At 52.2% G+C, this 25,462-nt stretch overlaps 1 protein-coding gene across 2 annotated transcripts in view; it reads right to left on the reverse strand.

Moving 5' to 3' along the window:
* Positions 1-25,462, reverse strand: part of BSN (bassoon presynaptic cytomatrix protein) — a 101,409-nt gene that overhangs the window by 39,782 nt on the left and 36,165 nt on the right. Inside the window, exons 1-2 of one of the 2 annotated variants that reach the window (XM_019631693.1) lie at positions 15,407-15,444; positions 2,808-3,216 (exon numbers count right to left, since the gene is read on the reverse strand). In XM_019631693.1, the coding sequence (XP_019487238.1) occupies positions 2,808-3,216; positions 15,407-15,429 (432 nt within the window). In that variant the 5' untranslated portion in view covers positions 15,430-15,444. Of the gene's footprint in view, positions 1-2,807; positions 3,217-15,406; positions 15,445-25,462 lie in introns of those variants that run through there. The other variant, XM_019631685.1, reaches the window with a different exon arrangement.

The raw sequence follows: 25,462 nt of genomic DNA on the forward strand, positions 1-25,462 counted from the left end.
GTGGCTCCAGATCTCAGACATGGCTCTGGCCAAGTGGGGCTGACTGTTCTGCCTGCATGTGAGTGAGTCTCATCTCCAGACCTGGTCTGCTATTCCTGCAAAGGAAAAGACCCTGACAGATGTCATGAGATAGAAAAATAAAATGCGGCGTTCCGGGGACCATCGGCCCAGGGGTGCCAATCTTTCCCCTCCTTTCTGCTCATTTGTCCTCATGGAGCCTTCAGCACAGCAGCTCTATCACACTCCTAACCTGGGCTGCAACTTGACTTACAAACCAGCCAGTGATGCTCTAGTTGTGACACACATGAAAAAAGGCCCATCTTCCCTGGTCTCATTTCCAAAGAACCAAGGGCTGTTTCACTAGCAGCCTCAGAGAGGCCATGAAACCCTGAATGGCACTTGTGTGGCCCTTGTCCCCCTCCAGGATGGCTGAACAATGCATCCTGCTGCCATGTCCTCAGAAGGAGGTTTCCGTGACCTTCAGGCAGGGTGCAAGCCCCAGACTGCCAGCTCCTCTCAACCAGGGCTCAGCATGGCCACACTAGCCATTTCAGGCACAACCTCCCAGCCCTAGGCAGGGTCCCTCAGAGCGTCAAGTTAGAGAGGTGCCAGAACAGATGTGATCTGGCCAGGGTGGGTCTATCAGTAAAACCTGCCAACTTGTTTTCTCATCATGTAGAAGCATGACCAGGGAGGCAAATCTGCTGTTAGCAAAGTGACAAAGGGCACCTGCTCTGACTCAAGAATTAGGCCCTGCCAGTCCCTCAGGAATATGTGCCGAAGGTTCCTTTTCCTTGACAGGAACATCACTAAAAGCCAACCGTGGAGAAGGGAAGGTTTTGCTTGGAGACTTCAGCAGAAAGAAGCACTCACCCGGTGAGAACCTGGAGAATGGACCAGGTCAGCATTTCCCAAACTGGATGCCATGGAACAGCAGCTCTCATGTTCCGTGAAAGCCAGTCTGGGAAAGTCTGCCCACCACAGCCGTGCCGTGGAGCTCTGCGGTGCCCCTCGGACACTGAAGGCCCTGATCAGGCTCACTATGAAGAACCATTGTCCGGCACGTGCTTGAAGTACCGGCCCAGGAGGCCTGCTCTCCTCCAAACTGAGTCTGCAGGAAGCTGCCGGCCCCTTTCCTCCTGGCCCAGAGCCTCAGCTTCCTCCCAGCACAAGGAAGCAGATGGACTGGGTGTCCTCCCACTCTGCTGTTTTTCTAGGCACAGTCAAAGGCTGGCTCCCTTCCCACCTCGCCGACGGTCCTGGGCTTGGAGGAGCCCACTGTGTGGTAAGGACCGGATGCCCCCCAGGAAACTGGTGCCACTGTGTGCGGCTCTCCCTTGCTCTCTGCCCACCCCGCCCAACGTTGTTCAGGTCCTGCAGTTCAAGTTAGCATCTCTGAGAGGCTGGAATCCAGAGGGCAAGGCCAGCACAAGGGGGGAACGCCCCCTGTGATACCTCTCATCTGTGCCTGCCAAGCCTCCCGACTCCTGCAGGGCCAGGTGCTTCTGGCTCCTCCTGGCAGAAATGCACAGGTAAGCGGCCTTGGCCTTAATCACACTTCTACATACTCAAGAGCACACACTTACCTAACAGATCTGCGCAGGGATGGGCCGTTTCTAATCCCAGATGTAATAATCACGAGTGTGCGCGCCTCCTCAGGAAGCCCCCACACTCCAGGAATGACTCCAAATGCACTGAGTCATCTCCCCACACCAGCAGCTCCTTCCTCGGAATCTCACACTTACCTCTCGCAAACCACACGTCCCACACCCACAGGACCTCATATCACAAATAGACCCCGACCTGCGAACAATTATTCTCACTCATGCCCCCACCCATGTGGTCCCAACAGCTCCTGCTGCTGATAAGCCCAGAGACAGCCATGCCTGTGCCTGCATCTTGCCCAAGGGCAGAGCCCTGCGGGGAGGACCAGAGCCTCCTATGGGTTGCCCCAGAAGAAGAGGGAGAGAGAAAGCCAGCAAACCCACTCAGCTCATTTCAAAGGCATGACCCCAGCTCAGCTAGTGCACTGGAGAAGCCTGCCTCCAGGTCACCAGAGAGCCTCTGGGGGCTTGGCTGAGCCTCCCACAGCAACACAAAGCATCCTGAACAAACCCAGGGTGTGGCTGTAGACCCAGGGTCCTAGGGAGCAGCAAGGAGGCCAATCTCATGGAAATGGTCCTGTAGTGGCCTCTTGGTGAGTGTAGGACACTGTCACCCATTATGAAGGCTTGTCCCCCAACCTGGGTCTCTACCCCAAGGTTGTTTCTTTGGGGATGGGTAGCTGCTCTGCCCGAGCTAACTGGAATGGGAGCCCAGAGGAGGAGCTTTCCAGAGACCGGGTTGAAGGCAGTTTCCTGCCTCCCCTAACACCTGGCTTCCCTCACCAGCATCCCCCTCCAGGGCCCACTGTGAGGGACAGGCTGGCCTAGAGCTAGGGAAATTTGCCTCTGTGGGGGCCCTGAAGTTGCTTAGGGCCCTCTCCAAATGGGTATCCATTGGGGAAAGTTGTCCATAAGAAAGTCTTTGGCCCTCTCAGTGCCATTTTTCCAGGTCAAACGTGGACCAGGTGAGAAAGCATTCTACTCTGGGACTCTGCCCATGCTTTCAGGAGGTTTGAAAATCCCTCAGGGGATCTGAGGCCAGGCCTTGTTCTCGCTACATCTGGAGCCAGAACATGACTCCAAAAAGACACAGATGCTGGTGACCAAGGGAAATGAGGAAGAAAAAAAGAGTTGGTGACAGAGGGGAAGGGAACCAGGGGAGGTGTGGGAAGGTAGGTGGGGGAGCGGCGCAGAGGTGGTTACCTGGGTGAGGTGAGGGTTGGGGTTGAACCCACACTGGTTGCAGACCTTGTTGTGACACTGGGTGCAGGTGTTGAAGTTTGGCTGGTTGGGGGCCGACGTGAGGTCCGAGGTCTTACATATGGGACACAGCGTGCTGCTGGGAAGAGGGGCGATCTGGGGGACGGAGTAGGGTGATGTGGGGGTGCTGCCTCTGTCCGGTGACACAGAGGGGGACCGCCCTGATCTCTGCGTCCTGCTGTCTACCTGCAGCGTCCTGCGGGGGCCATCAGCCTCCTGGCCTGCTGGGCCCTGCGCCCTCGTCTCCCGGGGGCTCTCGTGGCCAGGAGCAGTAGTAGGAGCCTGCTTCGGGGTTGGGGAAGCTGCTCTCTGGCTACCCAGGGGTTCCTTGGGGTCCAGTCTCCTGGAAAGGCTGAAATGACATTGAAAATGATGACGTTAGAGACACAGCTGAGAGAAGCAGCCTGCAGCCCTATCACCACCCTCCTCTGCCTGCCCAGCAGCACCATCATAGCCACCATGTGCTGAGTGCTGACCGTGCTCGGCCCTGACCAGCATCTCCCACCTGAACCCTCAGCACAAGACCATGTGGCAGGATCATGAGTGTCCCCCATTACATCCTGATAAAGTACAGATTCTAATTCGGTAAGTCTGGGGTAGGGTCTGCATTTTAAGACTCTGCGGTAATGCCTGTACTATGGTCTGCAGACCACACTTTGAGTACTAAGGCTCCAAGCCTATATATACATTAGAAACAGGTAGGGTGATTTTAAAATTTCTGACTCTTGACTGCACCGCAGACAAATTACATGCAATTCTGTAGGTGCAGGACCCTGGCATTAGTATTTTCCTCCCCAGGTGATTCCAAGATACAGCTCAAGTTCAGAGCTACTGTCCTGGCAGGTCTGTTATATTCTGATGTGTCCCCTTCAGAGGCTGACCCCAGACAGTTAGAGATGGGTGGGGGAGGCACCCCAATGCCTAGTTAATGCCATCTCCAGCAGGGACAAACGTGCTCTCCTCCCAGCAGCTCTTCATCAGGCCTGAAGCTAGACCAAATCCATCAAGATGGGTGAAGTGTTACTTTTCTGCTAGTGCAAGGCTGGGTGGGGTTGGAGTTCTAGGACCCAGCCCTGGAGGAACCCTGGAAGGAGGTCCAGTGTGCCTCACCCCCACCTCCGTCCTGATCTGTCCCTGCTGCAGCCGAGCCACCAAGGTTGAGTAGTTCAATGAGGTAGAAGGCACACCATCAGGCTAACCTCCATTCTCTTACATTCTTTCTTTTTTGACCCCACTTTAGTTCATTTCTGCCAGCTTTCCTTTCTAATGTGAAAGAAGCTGAGCACAAAAAGCCAAAGGCAATGCTTTCTATCACTTCCCTGAAATCCTATACCTGCTTCAGTCTGTATTCATTTGGGTGGCTACTGGCACCCAGGAGCAGGGCAGACTGGCCAAGAGCCACTTGGGAGGCCTGGCCACAGCTGCCTGCAGGGCAGCCTGGCCTGGCCTTCCATCCCAGTGCCAAATCCTTTTAGGGGCTGACTGACAGGAGAAGCTTCTAAGTTTGCTGCCCTTATATAAAGGCAGTGTGCTTGCCAATAAGATTCAGGAGCCAACTGGTAGGACATCTTAGGACAAGCCATTTCAGGGGGGAGGGGAGGAGCCCACCAGGGGAGGCCCACTCCTAGATGCTAGTTCTTCCTTCCTTCTGGGGAACTACTGGTGGAGAGACACACCCTCTAATAAAGACTCTTCCAGAAAAAAAGAGACACTATTAAATGTCCATCAAATGTTTCTTTCATCAACCAACAGCAGCACACACCCACGCATCTAGTCTCACAGACCTGCCGTTTTCTCCTGCAGTAGGATAACCAGAGTCTGGGTCTAGCCCATCTGGGCCAGCTTTGCCACCAGCTGTGAGGCCCAGTATGGTGGTGGCTGCACCATCTCTGGCCAACGCTCAGAACCTGGGTGCTAGGGCCTTTCGGTAGACTAATTTCCAGGTATTGTAAAGAAATATTGCCACTTGGTTAAATTCATAGTTTCTTTTTTTTTTAAGATTTTATTGGGTAATTGGGGGAGGGAAACAGCATTGGGGAATCGGGGAAGGGGAACAGACAAGTTGCTGTCCTTTTGTTCTTTAGTCTAGTTGTGGAGGACGTTGCTTCACTGGCCCATGTTGGTATTATCATTGCGCTCTTCCCGGGTGAGGCAGTCACTTGCAGGCCATTGGATGGTCGCTCACAGCATGCTCACGAAAGCACACACCAGCTGCCTGCCAGCCCCACTGTAGCCTACGCCATCACCTGCGACTTCACGGCAGCCCAGCTCCAGGTTGAGCTGTTGTTCACCATCTTAGCTGTAGAGGGCGCAGCGTCACTGGCCCTCATGTGGAATCTGAACCGGGGCCCTGCTGCACAGAGCTGGCGTCCCAAGCCAATTCCTAACCAACGCGCCACTAGGCCGGCCCACAGTGACTTTTTAATTCAATGGGTCATCACTATATAGTCTTTCTGGGGATATTTGATGTGACAACTAAGGATTCAAACTCAAGTTAACTTTCAACTCAACTGTGGTGACAGCGAATAAACAATGCCTTCTGCACACAGCAAAGTCTGCAAGGGCAATGCCCCCTCACCCCACAGGCCTGAGGCATGTCCACGCAACACATGTGTGTCATCCCTTCACTCTCCTGTCCTCCTGGGTGATTCCTCACACCTTCTCCTTGACCTTCAAGCCCCCAACATGTTTCTCCCTCTCTTCATTGTCACTGACAACCTGTTTGCCATCTCACGGAGAAAGTGGGAGCCACTGGAGAGGAATCTGCACATCCACAGCCTCCCGACATCTGTCCCCCACTGTTTGCCTGTCTCCTGTCCCCAAAACCCACGTCTCACCTTCACAAATTCTCCCGTCTCCTTTATCATCCATTTCTCCGTCTATTGGATTATATGAATTACCATACAAACATGCTTCTCCCACCTTAGAAAAACTCTGACCCACTTCCCCCTTCAGTTACTGCCTCGTTCTCTGCTGCTCTTTACAGGAAAACTCCTTGAAAGAATTGTCTCCATTCATTACTTCCTGCTCCTCTCAACCTAACCCAACCTGGCTTTTGCTTTCATTCCACAGTTCAGTTCCCCGTCACCGATGGCATCCACATTATCAAATCCAACAGTCACTTCTCAGTTCCTCACGTCACCTGATCAGCAGCAGCAGCCCTTGACACCGCTGAAACTCCCTCCTTCCTGAAATAAGGTCTCCACCTGCCTTCTGGAACACACCTCCTCCTGGGTTTCCTCCTCCCTCCTGGCCACATCTTTCTCAACTCTTTTGAAGCTGCTGCCTCACCTCCGGTTCCCAGAACCCCACTTCTCACATTGGAGGCACTCAGTCTTCATGCACATTAGCTTCTCTGAGTACACACAATCCCTGAGCCCACCCAGACTCGAGGCTTTAAATCCCTCTTCCGACCGACAGCAGCCCAGTGTGTATCTCTGGCCCAGACCTCTCCCCTGAACGCCTCCCCTATCTAAATGCCAACTCTACACCTTCACTGAGATATCTTATAGGCATCTCAAACTTGATGTGTCCAAGCTAAGCCCCTGATCTCCCCCCAAATGTCCTCCTTCCAGACTTGCCCTTGGAGTCACCTCTGACTCCCTTCTTCTCTCATCCCATGTCAATCACCAATACATCTTGTTGGCTTCAGCCTGGCCACTCCCACTGCCTCCTTGCTCTTTCTGGTTCAAGCTACTGCCCCCTCTTTTTTCAGTTCTGCACAAGCTTGACTGTTCCCAGCCGCCCCTCAATGGCCTTCTCTACCCAGCAGACAAGATAATCCTTTACATACATAAGTCAGACCACTTGCTTCCTCTGCTTAAACCCTCCAATAGCTTCCTTTCCCTTCCAAAGGAAAAGCCAAAGGCTTCGTGATGATCCATGAGGCCCAAGAGATTCGGCCCCTTTCCCTCTGGTCTCATCTCCCACTACTCGCTCTCTCCCTATCTCCACTTTCCTATGCCAGGCCCACTCCTGCTGCTGGGCATTCGCATCTCCTGGCACTTGCACTCTCTTAAGCCTTTGCTCTGGTGGCATCCTTTCAGGGACACTGTTCCTGACCACTCTATTTAAAATGCAGCTTCTGTCCCTCCTGCTTCTTTGTTCTCATGGCACTGAGTACCTTCCAACTCACCATGTAATACATGTATTGCTTCCGCGTCTCCTTGGTGATCCCTGAATTAGACTCCCAGCTCTGTGTGGGCAGGGCCTCTGTGTACTTTTTCCACAGCTGTGTCCCAGAGCCTAGAACAGTGCCTGGCACACGCTAGACATGCAACATGCTTCCTGAATGGATGGGCTGTAGGCACATCATGACTCAGAACAGTAAAATGTGGCCCCAAAGTGTGTTAGAGCTGAGGAAACATGGCACGTGATCATCCTGGCACTTGGCCCTTCCCTGGAGGAGAGAACTGCAGGAATAATACCTGGAATCCTCTCCAGCGTCACCCTCAGCCCCACCCCATAATATTCAGTAGACCACAGAGGCATTAATGACAACTGAGCCCTCACCACGAGCCCCACCGTGTGCAAAGCACTTGTCACATATTAATTCCTTTAAGCCTCAGAGCAAATCCATGGGGTAGGATCTATTTTTCTCATTTTACGACAAGGAAACTGCCACACAAAGAAGTAAAGTTACTTGCAAAGTCATCATGACTTGCAAATGGTGGAGCTGGGATTCCAATATCAAGGCCACCAGCCCATGTCCTTCACTACTGTCTCACACTGCCTCTCTGGGGGAGCACAGGGAGGTTGTAGAGGGGTGGGAAGCACTGCAATTTGGGCTTGGGTTTTTTTTCTGAAGAGCTGTTTAAGTGGAAGCTCCCTAGGAAGAGGTATCTGACCTTTGCTCCCCACTGTCGCCCAGGCCCCAGCACCATGCTTAGCACTGAGTGGGCACTTAATAAGCTTAAGCGAGGTAAATGGAAAGACATGTGAACAGTACAGTGAGCTCGTGGAGTGGAGCTGGGTTAGGGGAGATATATGAGCTAGTTATGACCAGTTCACCTGGAATTTGCCCGGCAATGCTGAGAGACTCATTGAGAAAAGCACAAAGGTTCATTCATTCATTTGGGCATTCGATCATTCACAGACACTTACTGACCCTGGACTATGCCTGGGCCCTGTGATAAGTACTGATGGTATGAATGGATTATGTCTCTTACAATGGAAGGTAGGTCTACAGGTGTTCACTGTATTGTTATCCTTACATCTTATACATATTTTATAAGTATTCTTATATTATTTATAAACACATAGTCAATATTTAAACAGAGTGATTTAAAAAAGTGAATCAGACAGGGATCTAGTCCTCTGGGAGCCTCTAGTCTAGAGGGGAGTCAGATGTGCAAACAAATCACTGCAAGACACACTTCCACATGGTCCAAGGAGGGGCAGAAGCCTGCGAAGGCTTTGAGGATTAGGAGGTATGTAAACCAGGTCTTAACAGATTAACTATCTCCCCATTGGTGCAAGGGGGCAGCATATGCAAAGGCCCAGAGACAGGACAGAGCATGCTCAATATGAGTGGCTGTGCCGAGCAGGCAGGGCAGGCGGAAGTCAGTGCAATTTCAGCACCTAGAACAGCTCCTGGCAAGCGTGAGCACTGAACTATACCTGGAGGAAGTGGGAGGCTCAGAGCTAACATGGAGAAAGCCAGAAAAGCAGGGGCCTCTAAAGTTTTCAACAAGGTCAAACCCTGGCTCTGTGTCAAGGAAATGGTGGAGGTAGGGAAACAGCGAGAATAAGGCAATAGCTCAAGAGATAGTTCCCGGGGAGAGAGGGAGGGCAGATTCAGCAGGGCTACTTTGAGTTGATTGAGATGAGGAATCCAGGGGGAGAAGCCAATTGGTGGGTGGAGAACGAGGAGTGAAATGGCAAAATCACAAGGTTGGGTTTGGTTTCGTTGAGTTAGTGTGTGTGTGTGTGTGGGGGGGGGGTGGCATCAGGAGATGGGTCGGAGCTTGGGTTCAATTCAAGTAAGTGCAGATATTTTTATCTGTGAGAGTTAAGGGTTCAATTCACAGGCAACTCTCAGGAGAGAGTTCACAAGGAGAGCAGTGGTCCAGGAAAGATTTGGGGGGAGCACCAACATTTATGGGAGCAGGAGAGATGCCAGCAACAGATAAGTCAGAGAAAGGAGAACACACACACACATCACACACACGTGGTTGCAAAGTTCCCAGGAGCAGGAGCAGACAACAGTATACTATGAGGAGTCTATGCTCCTGAAGGCTGAGAAGCCATGGGGAAAGCATTACACCTGTGAGGGCCCTCTCCCCCCAGTCGAATTTTGGGAGGGGCCAGCTTCCTATCCTGCTCAACACAAGCATCCACCCATGGCTGGAGATCCAGGAGTACGTCTGTGACACAGCCCTTGACACGAGTCCCAGGGAGTGGTTGGAGCAGCCCAGGAACTCCTCAGGAGAGAAGAGGCATGCCCTCCAGGAGGCCCTCCTCAACCAAGGTCTCCACTGGGCACAGAACGGGGGAGAGGGAGGTGTCCACAGGCAGGAAGCAGTCCAGCCCCAGGGAAGACCTGGTTCATGAATATGACCATCAGCAGTGAGGCCTCTTGAGGCCATGGCTCCCGCAGCAGCCTCAGGTTGTCCTATCCTTGGGGAGAGCTGGGATAAGGAGAGATGAGCAAGGAATGGAGACTGGCACTGCCATAAAGCAGAAAAGACACAGGAGGACAGGTAGGTGGACAAGGGGGGAGGGCAGAGATGTGGAGTGCCTGGAAACCAAGCAGGGGGAGACTAAAATGCCTTATCTGGGGACAGATACTTTTTAAAGATGGACAAGAAAGGTAAAGAACATAAAAATGGCTGGATTTCTACCAGCTTTCCTCCCTTTCAGAATTTAAAGCTATTGACTGGTCAGAAACACATCTTAAGGCTATTTAGCAGGGCAGGAAGGAGCCCCCACCACAGGAGGGCTGCTGGGGAGTTGGCACAGAACCAACTCAGTCAGCCTCCCCCTTTGCACACCTCAGTACCCCAGCAGCCTCCTGTCCCATACCATGACTACTGGTCAGAAGCTGGACTCTCCTCTGTCAGAAACTCCAGGAAACGCATGAGTCCCACAAGCTCCAGTGACCAAAGATGCTGCAGATACCAGATACATCTGTAAGGGCAGGACCACCAGGGAGAAATATGCCTGCCCTGGTCCACGGTGGGAAGGAACCTGGAGCCACTGCGGTGGCTGCACTTGCGGGGGTGGGGGCGGCTCAGGCTGAAGCGGAAAGGAGGAGGCTTGGAGACAGTGCGAGCTCCAGGGGGGAAACCACGCTGGGTTCTGCTTGGCAGCATTCTAGGGCATGCCCCCCCACCACCTCCAGTAGAATGTTTGCAAGAGAAATAGTTCACGCCAATAAATGTCTCTCTTTGTTCATCAGGAAAGGAGTGAACTTAAGAAAACTGCTTTTCTAAGTCAGAGCAGTTGGAAGAGTCCCACAGCTTCAAACAAGGTTTTGATAAATTCATGGCTGACCTTTATGTAATAGGCAATTACGGCTGGGCAGATGCTGTGAGAGGACCCTCTCCTTTGAGACCCGTGCCAGGAAGGACCCGGGCCACCCCGGTGATCGCTGTGTATTCAGGCAAAGAGGCAGGGCTGCTGAACGGGGAGCCCCAAGGGTCAGGTCCTGGGTCCTGGAGCAACTCTCTCAGGAACGGATGGGAGAATTCACAAAGTCGGAGTTCAGAAAAAATTCTAGTTTTCACACGAGAAAATATTTCTCAACCTGCCCAGCTTTCAGGCCTCCTGCGTTTTTTATCTTGTGTCCCTATCAATAAAACATGTTTACATGTTCCCAACATATGAATACTTCTCCACCAAGTCCGTGGATGTATATTACTGGTAAAACACATCTCCCCAAATATAAAAGCTCAGAAGGATGAAATAGGAAATAAATATAAATAGGCATTTTCATGTGTTCTTCCCATGCCTCAGCTGACTGTCTCGTCTCCCTCTCCTCCTTGGCACGTGTGCCCCAATTTGGAGGCCACTGCTGAGGACTGAGGAAATTCTTAATCTCCCCATCTTTAAAGGCATCTTTATTGGTTGCTCAGACCAGATCTCTCCTGCCCCCAGCCCTGCCCCATTGAAGGTGTACTTAGGTCAGTGTCCAGGAAGCCCCAGGCCACTGGGGGCTGCCCTCACCAGCCTTCCTGATCATCTGTGAAACAATAAGAATTCACTTTGCTGGCAGCGACAGAGCAGAGGTGAGGGTCTCTGTAACACGTGACCACAGCACTCAGGAGGCTGTGATTGGACAGGAAGCCAGCACCATGGGCTCAGCCTCTGAGATGCTCTCTTGGAAGACGCCACACCCAAGATTCCTGTGTGTGAGGGTGTGTGTGTGGGGCGGGGGGCGGTCATGCTATAAGCAGAGCTGACATCCTCCCCTCCTAACTTCCCAGCCCCTTGAAGCTGCTGCCCACTATGAGGGTAAGGTTCCAAGACCCAAAAGACCCCAGAGAATTAGTTCCTCTTTGGTACAGGTGGCGACAAAGCACCATGTCAGCCTGGTGACAGCCCCCACAGCAGGCGTGTGCTGATGCACTTGGGCATACATGCACACACACCCCTGAGCAGACAGAACCACGTGAAGAAGCCATTAGTGTTACCCAGACACCCACCACCTCTACTCATCCTTTCCACTCAGAAACTAGCAGCTGACTCTTCCTGTGGCCAAACAACAAGCTTCAGTTGGTCCCAGGCCAGTCCATCTGGGCCAACAGAGAGCATGTTTAAGGCAGTGAACTTCAACTGCTCTGCTGTTGCTGAGGGAACGTGGGATGCGACTGCAGGTGGGTCAAGAAGGCAGAGAATGTGGCCAGAGAGACTGGGAGTAATAGGAGTTGCTGCCATCAAACACCGAGCAGGGGGGCCAGCCGAGTGGCGCGTTGGTTAGGAGTTGGCTTGGGACGCCAGCTCTGAGCAGCAGGGCCCGGGTTTGGATCCCACATGAGGGCCAGTGACACTGTCCTCTACAGCTAAGATGGTGAACAACAGCTCGACCTGGAGCTGGGCTGCCATGAGTTGCCGGCGACGATGTAGGCTGCAGCCCCTTGGGCTGCCATAAGCTACCATGAGTGGCTGGCAGCCAGCATGAGCAGCCGGCAGCAGGCGAGAGCTGCCAAGAGCCACCGTGAGCGGTTGTCCAGTGGCCGGCGACCTATCTGACTCACCCTGAAAGAGCGCGATGATAATACCAACATGGGCCAGTGAAGCAACGTCCTCCACAACTAGACTAAAGACCAAAAGGACAGCAACTTGTCTGTTCCCCTTCCCCGATTCCCCAGTGCTGTTCCCATCCCCCCAATTCCCCAATAAAATCTTAAAAAAAAAAAAACACTGGCCAGGAGAAGCTGCCAGCATAAGAGGAGGGGCCAGCAGGAGGCTGGGAGCAAGATGGGAGCCAGGCCATAACTGCAAGGAAAGCGAGCCCTGGGGACCTCGCTCCCCAGCCCTGAGGCCTACCTGGGTCCACTACGTTGACAGCATCTCTCAGGACAATATGATTTGGCTTTGGTTCTCTTCAGGCCCAGCCAGTCTCCAGAATCCAGAACAAGGATGGGAAACAAGGGTAATTTTCTTCTACACCATTAATTGGCAGTGGCTGCCTAGAGGGCTGGGCTTGATAAGCATCGGTGGGAAAGACTGTTGCCATCCATTAGTAAGGTCTGTCACGAACCCAGGAGTAGGGCACATGTGAGGCACAAAGGCCATGGACGTAGAACAAACCCGGACCCTTAGATCCGCCTCACGAGATCTCCAGCTTCCTGGAGGGTCTCACTCAGAGCTGGGCCAGAGCCACCTCAGGTCAAATTCATCCCCGCCAGAAAGAGACCAGAGGAAGCACGCAGTGTTTATCTCTGCCCTTCCCCTCCGTCCCATTTTCACCTCTCTCCTGTGCTTTCCCAGAGTCATAAGAGCTATATGTGGGCAGCAGTCAGCCGAAGAATCAAATGCCATGAGTTCAATGTAACTTTGAAGGCTGACTGTCTCTTAAACTGCAGTGCTGTGACAGGCATTGCATGAGTGACAGCTCGCCTGAGGGCAAGTGAGCCTTGGCTGCCAGTGCCTTAGTCTAAGAACTCTGTTAAGGGGTTTCTAGTCCTTTAACCATAGCTTCTCCATTCATGTCTTATGGAGTTTATCTATAGAGGCATTCATGCATTCATTCATTCATCTAAAAAGAGCTCATTGGAACCAGGTTCCCTAGTTCTTGAACATCTGAACATATCTCTGTGGTCGTTAAACTTGAACGACAACTTGGCCAGATATAAAATTCTAGGTTCACACTTTCATTCCCTGAGGACTTACTTTGGTAGGTACAGCCTCTCTGTTTTCTAGCATCATCTACTACTGCAAAGAGCTCTGGGCCAGCCTGATTAGCTCTCCTTAGAGGTGTATTAACATTTTCCTCTGGATACAATAGAACTCCTTTTATCTCTGTTCAGTATGTTTGAATATTCCATACCTATTTTTGCTGGAATTCAGTAGATCCTTTCAACCTAAAGATTTATGTGTTCCTTTATTTCAGGGAAAAAAAAGTTTTCTATTATATCTTTGACTATTTCTCTGTTCCATTTGTTTTGCTCTCTTCTCCAGGGATACCGACTATATCTATTTTTAATTTCCTTTGTCATTCCATTGTCCAGGCTGCTGGCAGCCCATGGCTTTCCCCCAACCTGCTCAACTCCTTGGGAAACTCCACCTCCCTAGTAACTCCTCAGCACCACACAGGGTTCAAGGACACTCCTAAACATCCCCACATATGTCGTCTCTGCTAACCAGTCCAAGAAGGGCATTCTTGGGTTTGGCCCTCTGGACTCTGACCTCCGTGCCCTGGTTCCGCAGAGGCAAACTCCCCCATCCACCCACCCCTCACCCACACACACACAACCCCTTCCCCCACAAACTCTCCCTCATCCTGGACTAATTTCCTCTGTCCTTGGAAACCACTCCTTGTTCATCACATTTCAGCATATACGTGTTTCTTAGTTTTGTTTAAGATAGAGTTTTCTTTTCTGTTTCTTGTTCTTGCAGTTTTTGGTTAGTTCAGTCAGAGATACTTGAATTCATCATATTTAACCAGAAGACATTTTACAACCCAAAACAAATGCTGTTTTTCTCTGGCTTTCCACTTGTGGAAGTTCTAAGTTTTCTAAAGCATGGACCCATTTATAAATCCGATTTAAACACTAGATTTTATCTCTAGAAAGAAGAAAAGTATACATTCATAAACATGTTTGCTTGATTTTAGAACCTCCTGCATCCGGTTGAGGCCAAAGTCCCCAGTGGCTGATCTGGCCCGTGGCCAGTAGGCCCCTCCTATCACTTCAGCCTGTCTCTTGAGCATCACCCACATGCCCCCTAATGTACGTCCTGCCTGAGGCTTGGGGGATCCAGGACAAGACAGGGTCTTTCCTGCATCCATGCCCACCTGCTCTCCGGGGGCCAGCTGACCGCCTCCCCAGCACCATGTGAACCCGACTTCTGCTGTGGAGCCTCCTGGGGCCTCCTCCCATACATCCTCCACCCAGCCTGGTCCCAGGGCTGCCCCCTGCAAGGCCCTTCCTGTTTACTGTCTGCCTCTCAGGTCAGACTGAGCACCCCAGGAGGGCAGGGGTTCCCAGAATCTAATGTGGATACACCCGTGTCTGCCAGGAAAAGGAAGCACAAGCTCCACAGGCTCTTTTAATCAATTGACGAAAAATAATCTGTAATTAGGCAAGCTTTGTAGGAAGTGACCCTGCTAAGGCTTGAAAGCAACTTCTTTTAGGTGAGCTAAACAGTCATATTTATGCCATTCACCTTTTACAAAGGCCTAGTTCAGCCAATTATCACAGACTCCAAGGGAAAGGGATCCAAAGACTGGGTTTTACTACAGTGCATAAAGGAACTGGCTTTTTTTAGCTAGAACTCAGCAGGAGAGAGTGTTATTGCTTTTAGTGCCCTAATGTTTTTTCCCCACTTATTCATCAGACTTGGGTCACAGCTCATCAGTAGGAGATCCCTGAGGGAACCAGAGGCGGTGGGGGCCCATGCTGGGAGCCAAGACGGCCAGACACAGGCAAATGGCCAGACCAGAGCCACCACCCAGAGCTGAGACCCAGGTCGGCAGCTCCTTAAAGGGCTCTCCCCATCACCTCCTAGGCTTTCCAGGTGGCTGGACCTGGGATACCAGTGGAAACAAAGGCTCCAACTTTAGGGATTCTTCCCTTTGGGCACCAGAAGGACTAAACCCAGGACACTGACACTTGTCTGGGCAAATCAGAGTATACCCTGCACCAGGGCCTACGGCATGTACAACACGTGACATTTAAGGATCTTCCTGGCCTTCCCACCCTGTGGTGACGGGGGCACCCTTCGAGAGTGCCTCCAGGCCAGCCAGATACCCCCAGGGACTCCCCTGCCAGGCTCAGCTTTTTGAGGGGACTCATGGCTAGACAGGCAAATTCTTAGCCCCCTTTCCACAGCCTTCTCAAGAGCCTTGGCCCCAGTGCCAGCTCTCTGTCCGCATTTACCAAACCTGTCTTCTGAGTGCCATAGCTTCCACGTGTGGCCCAGGAGTTCTGATCCAGTTCAAGCCACAGAGGCTCCAGACCCCCACTCAGCTCCAGGCTTGCAGACATCTGCACTGGGACCCCACATGGGAACAACTTCGAGCTGTGAAGTGTCCCAGTTTTCTGGCTCGGGGGGGAAAAACTCCCGAAGCGAGGAAGCTCTAATCAGGAGTCAGAAGTCATTACATAAAGCTGAGCCAGCTTTTCCTCACTTCTAGCTCCTGCAAATTCTACTACTACAGCCTTTTGCCAAGGGGACAGTGATGTGCTTGTGAGCTCTCGTCCCAATTATGCTGAAACCGGGAAGTCAAGATGAGTTAAGAAAAAAATTTAAGTCTTTGTGATTGTGGAGGCAGCAGGCCCCACTCTCCCCACTCCAACCGTAATAGGGCAGAAGCCTGGCCTCTGGCCCAGAAAGCTCGAACAGCTCCTGCCCAGCCTTCAGACCCGGGGCTCCAGGACAGTCCTCAGCCCACATAGATGGTGAAGGGCCTGCTTCACGCCCTGCCCTGCTCCAAGCACAGGCAGGAAGGTGGGCCGACCGCGCAGTTAGCAAGATAACCCAGGGCCTGCATCATTAATGCATGAACTGGCTGAACACCTGCTCTACACAGGGTACTGGGCTGGACCTAGAAACACCCCGGTGTGTGAGCTCCCAAGAGCCAGCTCTTTTAGACTTCTGGCGAAACCCCTGCAACCTGGCCTGAGACCCCTTGACTCCTTTCTCATGGGAAGCCAATGGAATCCCCAAACTATGTCTATTGTGTATTCGGGGGAGAAAGAAACACCAAAGTAGTGTCTGCCTACTCCATGGACCTCTCTTGCCAGAAATCAGGCCTGCTTTTTTTTTTTTTTTTAATTTTAAAAATATTTTTTAAAAACTAGTAATCGCGGGCCGGCCGAGTGGCTCAGTTGGTTAAGAGTTGACTTAAGAGCGCAAGCTCTGAGCAACAGGATCACCAGTTCGATTCCCAAATGGGCCAGTGAGCTGCGCCTGAACTGAGCTGCCGCTGAGCTGCCAACAGGTGGCAGAATGGCTCAGCTGGTGAGAGCATGTGCTCCTAACAAGGTTGCTGGTTTGGCTCCTGCATGGGACAGTGGGCTATGCCCACCCGCAACTAAGATTGAACACAGCACTTTGAGCTGAGCAGCCGCGAGCTGCCAACGGGCGGCCAGATGGCGACTGAACTTGGAGCTGAGCTAGCTGCGCCCTCCACAACTAAGATTGAAGAACAACAACTTGGCTGTTGCCCTTCCCCAATTCCCCAATTAAAAAAAAAAGAAAAGGGGGCCGGCGAGTGGCATGATGGTTAAGAACTGGCTTGGGACGCCAGAGGGCCCCGGTTCAGATCCCACATATGAGGGCCAGTGACACTGCCCTCGACAGCTAAGATGCTGAACAACAGCTCAACCTGGAGCTGGGATGCTGTGTGTCGCCGGTGACCACGTAGGCTGCAGCCCCTGTGGCAGTGGGTTGCCATGGGCTACCGTGTGTAGCCAGCAGCCAGCGTGAGCGGCCAGCAGCTGCAGTGAGTGGCCGTCCAGAAGCCGGCGACTGATCTGCCTTGCCCGGGAAGAGCGCAATGATGGTGCCAACTTGGGCCAGTGAAGCAATGTCCTCCACAACTAGACTGAAGACCAAAACGACAGCAACTTGTCTGTTCCCCTTCCCCCAATTCCCCAGTGCTGTTCTCATCCCCCAATTCCCCAATAAAAATCTTTTAAAAAAGGAAAAAAAAACGAATAAGGAAAACTTATCTAGTGGTAAAAGGAAATTGTGATTGGGGGTCATTGATGGTCCTTAGTTTTAGCTCTCAGTAAGACAAAGGACTCCCACCCTTACCCAGCTCCCAGAGTCACCCTGTTGGCACCTGCCCTTCAGGGCACTGGATTGGCTCTTGGGCAGGGCTGAAGAATCCTGCCTTCGGACAAAGGGCTTGCAGTTCTGGTGTGGATCTGGGCAGCGCTTGGCCCTGGAAATAGCAGGTAAGAAGATGAACCCTTCCAAACAATACCTTTGTCTTCCAACTTCAAATGTATTTCAATCAAAAGAATTCAAAGCAAGTGTTCTCACACACAAAACTCCTTGTCATACACAAAGTGATTAGAACTTAAATGTACACAGGTGTGTGTATGGTGGGGTTAGGGGTGGAGGGCTCAGGAGACTACCAGAAGGAGAAATGGATATGGGCTGGCAGTCAGAGGAAAGCCTGGAGGAAGACAGTGGTAAGGGGAGTTCTAGAAAAAAGTGGGCCGTCTGCCTTTCCTCCACACACGCTCACCAGTGGCTCCTTAGAGCCGGGCACAGGGCCTGGCTCAGGGCAGGGCTGAGTCAGTGTCTATGGACTGAATGACCGATGGACTGAGGTTACTGACAAGGGAATCAGTGGTCCTCTGTGGTAGTGGGGGCTGACACACTGGGCACGGAAGACGAGGTGTTTAGCCACAGTCCTGGGGCCCGTAAGTCTTGTTAGGCTGATGAGAGACAGTCTGCGGGCAGAAACGACTCTGAAGTCTGGGACAGGAGGGTAGGCGCTGCTCAGGAATCTTGCCCTTGCCCAGGAGGCATGTCTGAAAGAGGCCTGACTCTCCTGTAGCAGCTGCCACAATCAGCCCCATGAGCTTCAAGAGGGCCACACTGCTAAGTGACACTCTTCCTGCCCAATGAGGCATGAGGGAAATGCCCCCCCACACACACACACACAGCAGCAGCACTCCAGGGTTGCCACACCCTGGGTGCACTCACCCAGTGCTGTGCCTCAAAGCACTCTACAGTCGGGACCCTCCTACCTCCAGTTTCCTTTCTGCACTGCCTTCGGCAGGAAGTCCCTCCCTGACCCTCACCCCTCCCAGCTAATGCTCTGCTCTCTTTCCAGAAGGCCTTATCCTTAGAACCCAGGTCAACCTTCAAAAGGCAGCTGAAGCACCCCACCCTCTATGGGGCCTCTCCCAGAGTCCCCAGTCCCCAGAAATCTGCTGTACCTTCCTGTGGACTCCTCAAGCCTCAATCAGGACAGTCCCTCAGGGCACCTGTGGGCCCTTCTCTGCCTTAGTCTCCCCTCATCTGCATGCAGCTTGTGCCAAACGCCCCGACCCAGCCCTGACCCAGATGGGGCTGCTGCTAAGGAAGCGGTGATCTGAAGGCAGCTCTTTACAGGGCTTGTGAAAGAAAGTCAGAATGACAAAAAAATGGCATCTCAAGATGGTAAATGCGACTCAAGGTTCCAGCAAGAAAAAATACCTTCTTCTAAATAATACCCACTGCGACATTTAAGGACATTTGAAAAGGAAAGCCATCCACCATCCTTCCAGCCGTCAACCTCACCATGTCCATGGTTCCACCGCCTTGTCAAACTAGCTGCAGAAAAATGTATTCGATGGTGACTCATTTTCCTGTTTTGGCAACTCCGCAGTCTTTCCTCTGTGGTTTTCTTGCATTTCACTTCTGAGGGGTCTACCTCAGAAGGAGAATATCCACCTGTGGCACTTGGCTCCCTCCCCACCCTCTCCCTTAGGCTGGGCCGGCCAGGAAGGTGCTGTGGGCTCACTTCTCCATCCCTCCTGTGTGACTCCCTACCAGCCCCTCAGGGAGCTTGCCTCCCACTGGGAGAGATTTCCTAGTGAGGTGACAGGCTGGGGAGGCCTCCTGCAGGAGGCGCCCCCATCACTCCACAACCCGTCTTCCCATTCTTCCTCCTGCCTCAGGCTCCCATCACTGCTCAGCCTACTGTGGGGCAGCTAACTCTCTCGCAAGGCCCATGGGCCTGGTCTAAGGCCAAAACCTCCCATCCAAAGAGCCGCCAATCCTTTCCAGGTGGTTGGATCTACCCTTCGCCAGGAGATGCCTCCGTCTGGCTGACCACCAGGGAGCTGCCTCCCCTTCTCAGGGCTCAGAGCCTGGGGAGCGGAGGCTCAGGGATGCCCGTGTTCCCACCTAAAATGTTTCCACATGTTAAGATCATTAAATTCACCTACTCAGACTTAACAATCCATCCAGACAGATGCTCTCATAAGGAAGATATCTGCCAATGGATCTGAGAGTGGTGATTAAGACCTAAGAAAAAAGCATGATGAGATGCTGTGTGAGTATATGTACACATGTGTGAGTGCGGTGTATGCGCATGTGTGTGCAGGGTTGTGTGTGCATGTGAGCACTAGTGTGTGCTCGCATATGTGAATGTGCGTGCGAGCATGTGAGTGCCGGTGTGACCACACTCTTCACGGCACACAGCCACTGAGTAAGTACTGCTGCTCCCAGCGGGAAGGGCAGATGCCCCGAGTGCCGGGCCAGACTGAGCCAGCAGAGGGAACAGGGTCACCCCAGCCTGAGGAAGAGCAGTGCCAGGCGCACAGGAGGCACTGAGAAAAACATTCGCTCTTTCCTTCCTCCCTTCCTTCCTTCCCTGGCTTCACAGCAAGTGGAGTGGGCAGGAAGCCTGGGATTCTGATGCCAGAGTCTTTAGGGAAGTGGGAAGCAGTGAGAAGCCCAGCCAGCAACACGGAGGGCGAGTGGTAGGACCGTATGGTCTGTGGCGGACAGGAGAGCAAGGACCAGGCTCTGAGGGCCAGGCTCACGCAGCAGGCCCACAGGCCCCCCGCAGGAGGAACAAGTGAGTGGGGCTCTGGACAGCCTTGCTGAGGGGCGAGGGGGATGCCGCGGACCCAGGCACAGCCAGGCTCTCACCTGGCAGGTGGGGGAAAGGTCTGGGGAAGGTGCTGGGGATCCAAGGTAGTTTGAGGTTCTAGAGAACAGGGTGCAATGTCCAGGGGAGAGGATGTGGTGAATGCAATCCAGACACAAGTCAGGGAGACGGAAGTGGTTAGGGTTCCGATGGCAGCCATAGCAACCCACGTGTGAGGCTTCATTGAACATCAGATCCTTAGCAGGAGCTCCAGGGAGCCTGGCACTGGGCGGCACTGCAGACGTGGCCTACCCAACAGTGAGCAAGGCAGACGAAGCCACTCATCTTGTGGAACACACTTTAAGGTGCCGGGGACAGGCCAAGACCGAGAAGACAAACAGGTACGCCTGATTCATTCAGAGTATGATAGGTGCTTAGAAGAACAATACAAATGACGAAGGAGGGAGCTGACCCTGGTGAATCAGCGGAGTATCTCTGAGGAGGGGACACCTGAGCAGAGCCACACAAACATCCTGGGAGGGAAAGGGCATCCCAGGGGATAAATGTCAGGGGCTTAGAGGCTTGGAGGCGGAAGTGTGCATTGCAGGCAGGGAGCAGCCAGGAAGCCAGTGTGGCTCGAGGAGGAGATGTGAGGGAGTAGGTGGCGAGGCCTTGAACATGGCAGCAGCCTGCTTCTGGGCTCTTTCCCAAAACTTAGCACTTTGTCTCAGTGATGGGCTACATGTTTTTGCTCTAACTATCTACCAGGCTGCCGAGACCCAAGGATCCTTGCGTTGACTACTACAACCAAAAGGTGGAAGCAAGCCAAATGTCCATCAATGGATAAACGGATAAACAAGGTGTGGTATATACACACAATGGAATATTATTCAGCCTTAAAAAGAAATACAGTGCTGATGCATGCTACAATATGGGCGAATCTTGAAGCTATTATGCTAAGAGAAATAAGTCAGATACAAGAGGACAAATTTTATATGACTCTACTTATATGAGATACTAGAATAGTCAAATTCATAGAGACAGAAAGTAGAACGGTGGTTGCCAGGAGAACAGGGAGCTAGGGTTCAATGGGCACAAAGTTTCCATTTGGGAAGATGACAAAGTCCTGGAGATGGATGGTGGTGATGGCTGCACAGCAATGTGAATGTACTTACTGAACTGTACACTTAAAAATGATTAAAATGGTAAATTTTATGTGGTGTCTAGTTTTCCACAATGAACAAAACAAATGGAATGAAGCACTAACGCATGCTACCACGTGGATGAACCTCAGAAACAGAATGCTAAGTGAAAGAAGCCAGACCCAAAAAACATACACTTTAAGATGCCATTTATATGAAATATCCAGAATAACTAAATCGATAGCGACAGAAAGCAGACGAGCGATTGCTGGAGCTGGGGGCAGGAGGAAATGGGGAGCCACTGCGTAACGGCTATGGGGTTGCAGTGCAGTGGCTGGAGGATCCCAAATGCTCAAAAAACAATCATGCTTCCTCTCTGGAAGTTGTAACACAAACTGGACACGGACCCTGAGTTTATAAAGGTCCAGGTACAAAAATAGAAACGATACATGCACTTGGAAATTCACTGGAGAACTATTTGTAACAGCAAAACTCAGGAAATGACTCCAATGTCCTCAGGAGGTGTTGGTTGAATAAAACTGTGGTGCAGGCACATCATGGAATTCTCCACAGCTGTGAAAAGGAATGAGGAAGGCCTCTACTGACTACCACAGGATGGGCCCCGGGACCACTGTCAGGGGAACGAAGTCAGGGGTAGACTTGTTAAGCCTAGGATAGCTTATTGTGCTAAAACTAAAGAAGTAAGAGCAAACCAGGGAGGCCAGTGCAGGCCTGGGCAGGGGCTAGTGGTCCCAGCTCCAGCTCAGGGGGTAAAAGCAAGCCACTGTTGGTTGCTGGGAAAGAGAAGCTGCTTTGCGGATGTACCAGGGAGGGGAAACACCTAACCCAAAACACAGGGATTGTCTAGGTGTGGGGGGCTCTGCACTGGCTGGGCACTGGCAAGGTCAGCCGCTCATAGCTTTGGGCTGAGTCAGGTCTTGAGCTTCAGCAGAGTAACAGCAGCCATGGCTCGCCAAGGATCTGCTGAAAGAGAGGCCAACTGGGCATCTGTTTCCCTGGGCCTCCAGAGCTACTGGCATGACTGCAGGGAACAGCGTGGAGGCTGGCTCCAGCAATGGAGCAGGGTCCACTCAGCACCCCTCACACAGGGGGGCCCCCTTGGACAAGGCTCTGGTCATGTGCTAATTCAGTAAGCATGATATAATCTGACAGGCCTGTGTGGTCTCAGGTACCAACCTACTCGTAGGCAGGCAACTCCTGTAATACACCCTGTGTAATTGGGAGACTGGAGAAGGACCAGGCAAAGCTGGTGGCATCCGCTCACAGGGCCACACAGCCACTTCAACTGGCCCCACAGAAGGAAGAGTCTACCGAGGTCCCACACTGGCCGGCAGCACACCACCAACACACCACCAACAGGCAGAGAGAAGAGTGAGTCATAGAGGCAAGGGCACTTCCTGTGAGAGCTCCGAGCAACGTCCACAGGAACTAGAGCAGCACAGGAAAGTAGCCGAGTAGCCCCCGTGCCCCCAAGAGTTCCCACGCTGGGTGTCCCAAAGGGGCGGGCAGTGGAAGGGCATGACTCGATGGGCCCAGCCCTCCTCTGGGTGTGGAAGGCCAGGCCCCAGCCGCCCGGTGAGACTCAGGGATGTGAGCTGCCAAGTGGGTCAGGCCAATCTGCTGATTGAGCACGAGGCTCCACGGGCGACTGGCTCCACCCACGGAGCTGCTGCCCCACTGCAGGGAGCTGCGTGGGATGTCAGCATCTTCTGTGCTGTGCCCCTGACTCACAGCACACCTCTTCTTTCACTCTGCACATGAGAACGATCTGTCACTGATGAAAGAGGAAAGTGTGCGGAAGACAGTAGGCCAGACCGTGATGGGGGTGGGGATGGGCAAGGGAACTGGTCATTTTTAGTACATGCCAGACACTTTAAATTCACAATTTCAGTTAACCCTCACCACAGCTCTGCAATGGAGGTCCGGATGAGGAAACTGAGATTTAGAGAGAAGTGATGTGCACAAGGCAACGCCAACACTGGCCGTACGTCTGTCTTCCCCATAACCTACGCCCCTTCCCCTGTGTCATTTCATGCTTCCATGACCCCTCCTTACCGGAGGCATTGTCACCTGCTCTCAGAGAGCCAATTCAGTCAGAATGAGTTGTCTTGCTGTCCCAGGGACACAGAGCAGAGCATCAGGGCACAGCAGAGCATCAGGGCACTACAGGCCACGCGGACCTGAGGAAACCATCCCTGCAGTGAACGTTCCCCTTTCTGATACCCAAGGGCAAAGTCAAGGGCACTCCAAGGAAAGAGCTGGCAGAGGTCAGTGGACAGGGAGCCTTTGGCTCCTGCCCTTACCCCTTTCACCCACATGCAGTGGGCTAATTGCAGGGCTCTCGAGTTGAGAAACTCTCAGGAAACAGGGTCCATTCCCCAGTCTTTACTGGTGAGGCTGGTGTCTGACAGGCAGGGCCAGGCAAGGTGAGCTCCCAGAACACCAAGTTCTCCTGCTTCCCGTATAGCTCAGTCACAGAGAACAGAACTGGGGACCACGCAAAGGCAACAGATGGAGTCCTCTCTCTTTCAGCCAAATGCTGTGACTCATTTAAACAAATCCCACAGTTGTCAAAAGTCTAATAACTACCTCCTATTGAAAAATAAAAGAATAAATTCTTCAGAAGCAAACCATGTTAGTGATACATACAAAAAAAAATTGGAAAACTGTTCTGGTGTAATTCTAAGAGTGGATATGATCCAGGCTAGCCTGAGACTCGGCCGTCACTCTGAAAGAGATGCCACAGAGTGACTTCAGTGAGGAAAATGGCATCGAGGAGAATCTGTCCCAGGAGCTACCACCAGCGTCTTAGGCTCTGGTTGCCAGCTCTGAACTTAGCTTCACCCTCAAACTTTTTGGTCCAGACAGAACCATAAGGTAGCCCTGGAGGGGGTGCTACACTCAGAAGACCAACCTCAAAGAAGCCATGCTCTTATTAAGATCTCTCTAGGGGTGACCAGTTAGCTCAGTTAGTTAGTGCACGGTCCTGGTAACACCAGGGTTGCCGGTTCGATCCCCACATGGGCCACTGTGAGCTGCGCCCTCCCTAAAAGAGTCAACTATGCTATTGTAGCATGAAAGCAATGTGTAATTAATGACCATAGCTGTTCCCTAATTAAAAAAAAAAGATCTCTCTAGGCTTCTGGTCACTCACACATCTCATGAGGCCTTGGAAAGGGAAGCAGAGCTGAGCCCACTGGACACTGCCATACCCAGCAGTGCAAGTAAGGACCTCCTTAACTTCTACAGAACCTCCGAGGAGAAGTCCTCGTGTGTGATCTCAGGCAGCTTTGATGATTGCTGCCTGCACTGCACACCACCTCCCCTGTTACACCAATATTCTAGGCCACACTTCAGGCCACCCTTCCCCTGATTTCCTTTGTCCGGAACCCAGGGCCCTCCCTACTTGCCTTCCTCTTGGAGAACACACTCTCCTGTATGCTCCCCCAGAGGGGTTTCTCTGATCGAGTTTGTATCTGCCATTGGTCACTGACTATATCACAGGGGCTGAAGAAAAAGAACTGGGGTGTCTTGCCCTGCCTTGATCCAGTCTTGAAGACGGCTCCTCATCTACATCTTCCTCATTCCCTGCGGACCATTCTTCTGTCTCAGACCCAAGTTCAAGTCTCTGTCACTGTCTCCAAGATGGGGCTCTGGGCTATGACAAAAGCCTCCAGTTGTCCCAGAGCTCCAGGCTCCTGTCCTCCATGCATGCCACATACAGTGGCCAGAAGAATTTTCCTAACAAGCCTCAGCCATCTTTAACAGTTCCTCTGCCACCTTCAGACTCAAGTCCAAACCCTGCCTGCCATTCCAAGCCTTCTGGCCTCTGGCCTCACCACCTCACTCAACCTGACGTCTAAAGGTCCCTTGACCCAGCTCTCTCTTCTAGCCTCTCTCTTAGTCAACTTAGTACTGCAAGTTCTAGAGGGCTACAATAAGGCAAGTGAAATTAATAAATGGCATACAGATTGGAAAGTGTATATTTCTGCAGTTGACATGATTGTCTACATAGAAAACCCCAAGGAATCAACAAAAGAAATCATAGGACTATTAAATAAGTTAAGCAAGCTTGCAGAATAAAAAATAAATACATAAAAATCAATCACATTTCTATATACTAACAATGAACATGAAGAAATCAAAAGTAAAGGGGCCAGCCGAGTGGCGCATTGGTTAAGAGCTGGCTTAGGACGCCAGCTCTGAGCAGCAGGGCCCCGGTTCGGATCCCA

Source organism: Hipposideros armiger, unplaced genomic scaffold, assembly GCF_001890085.2.
Source record: "Hipposideros armiger isolate ML-2016 unplaced genomic scaffold, ASM189008v1 scaffold_18, whole genome shotgun sequence".
NCBI lineage: Eukaryota > Metazoa > Chordata > Mammalia > Chiroptera > Hipposideridae > Hipposideros > Hipposideros armiger.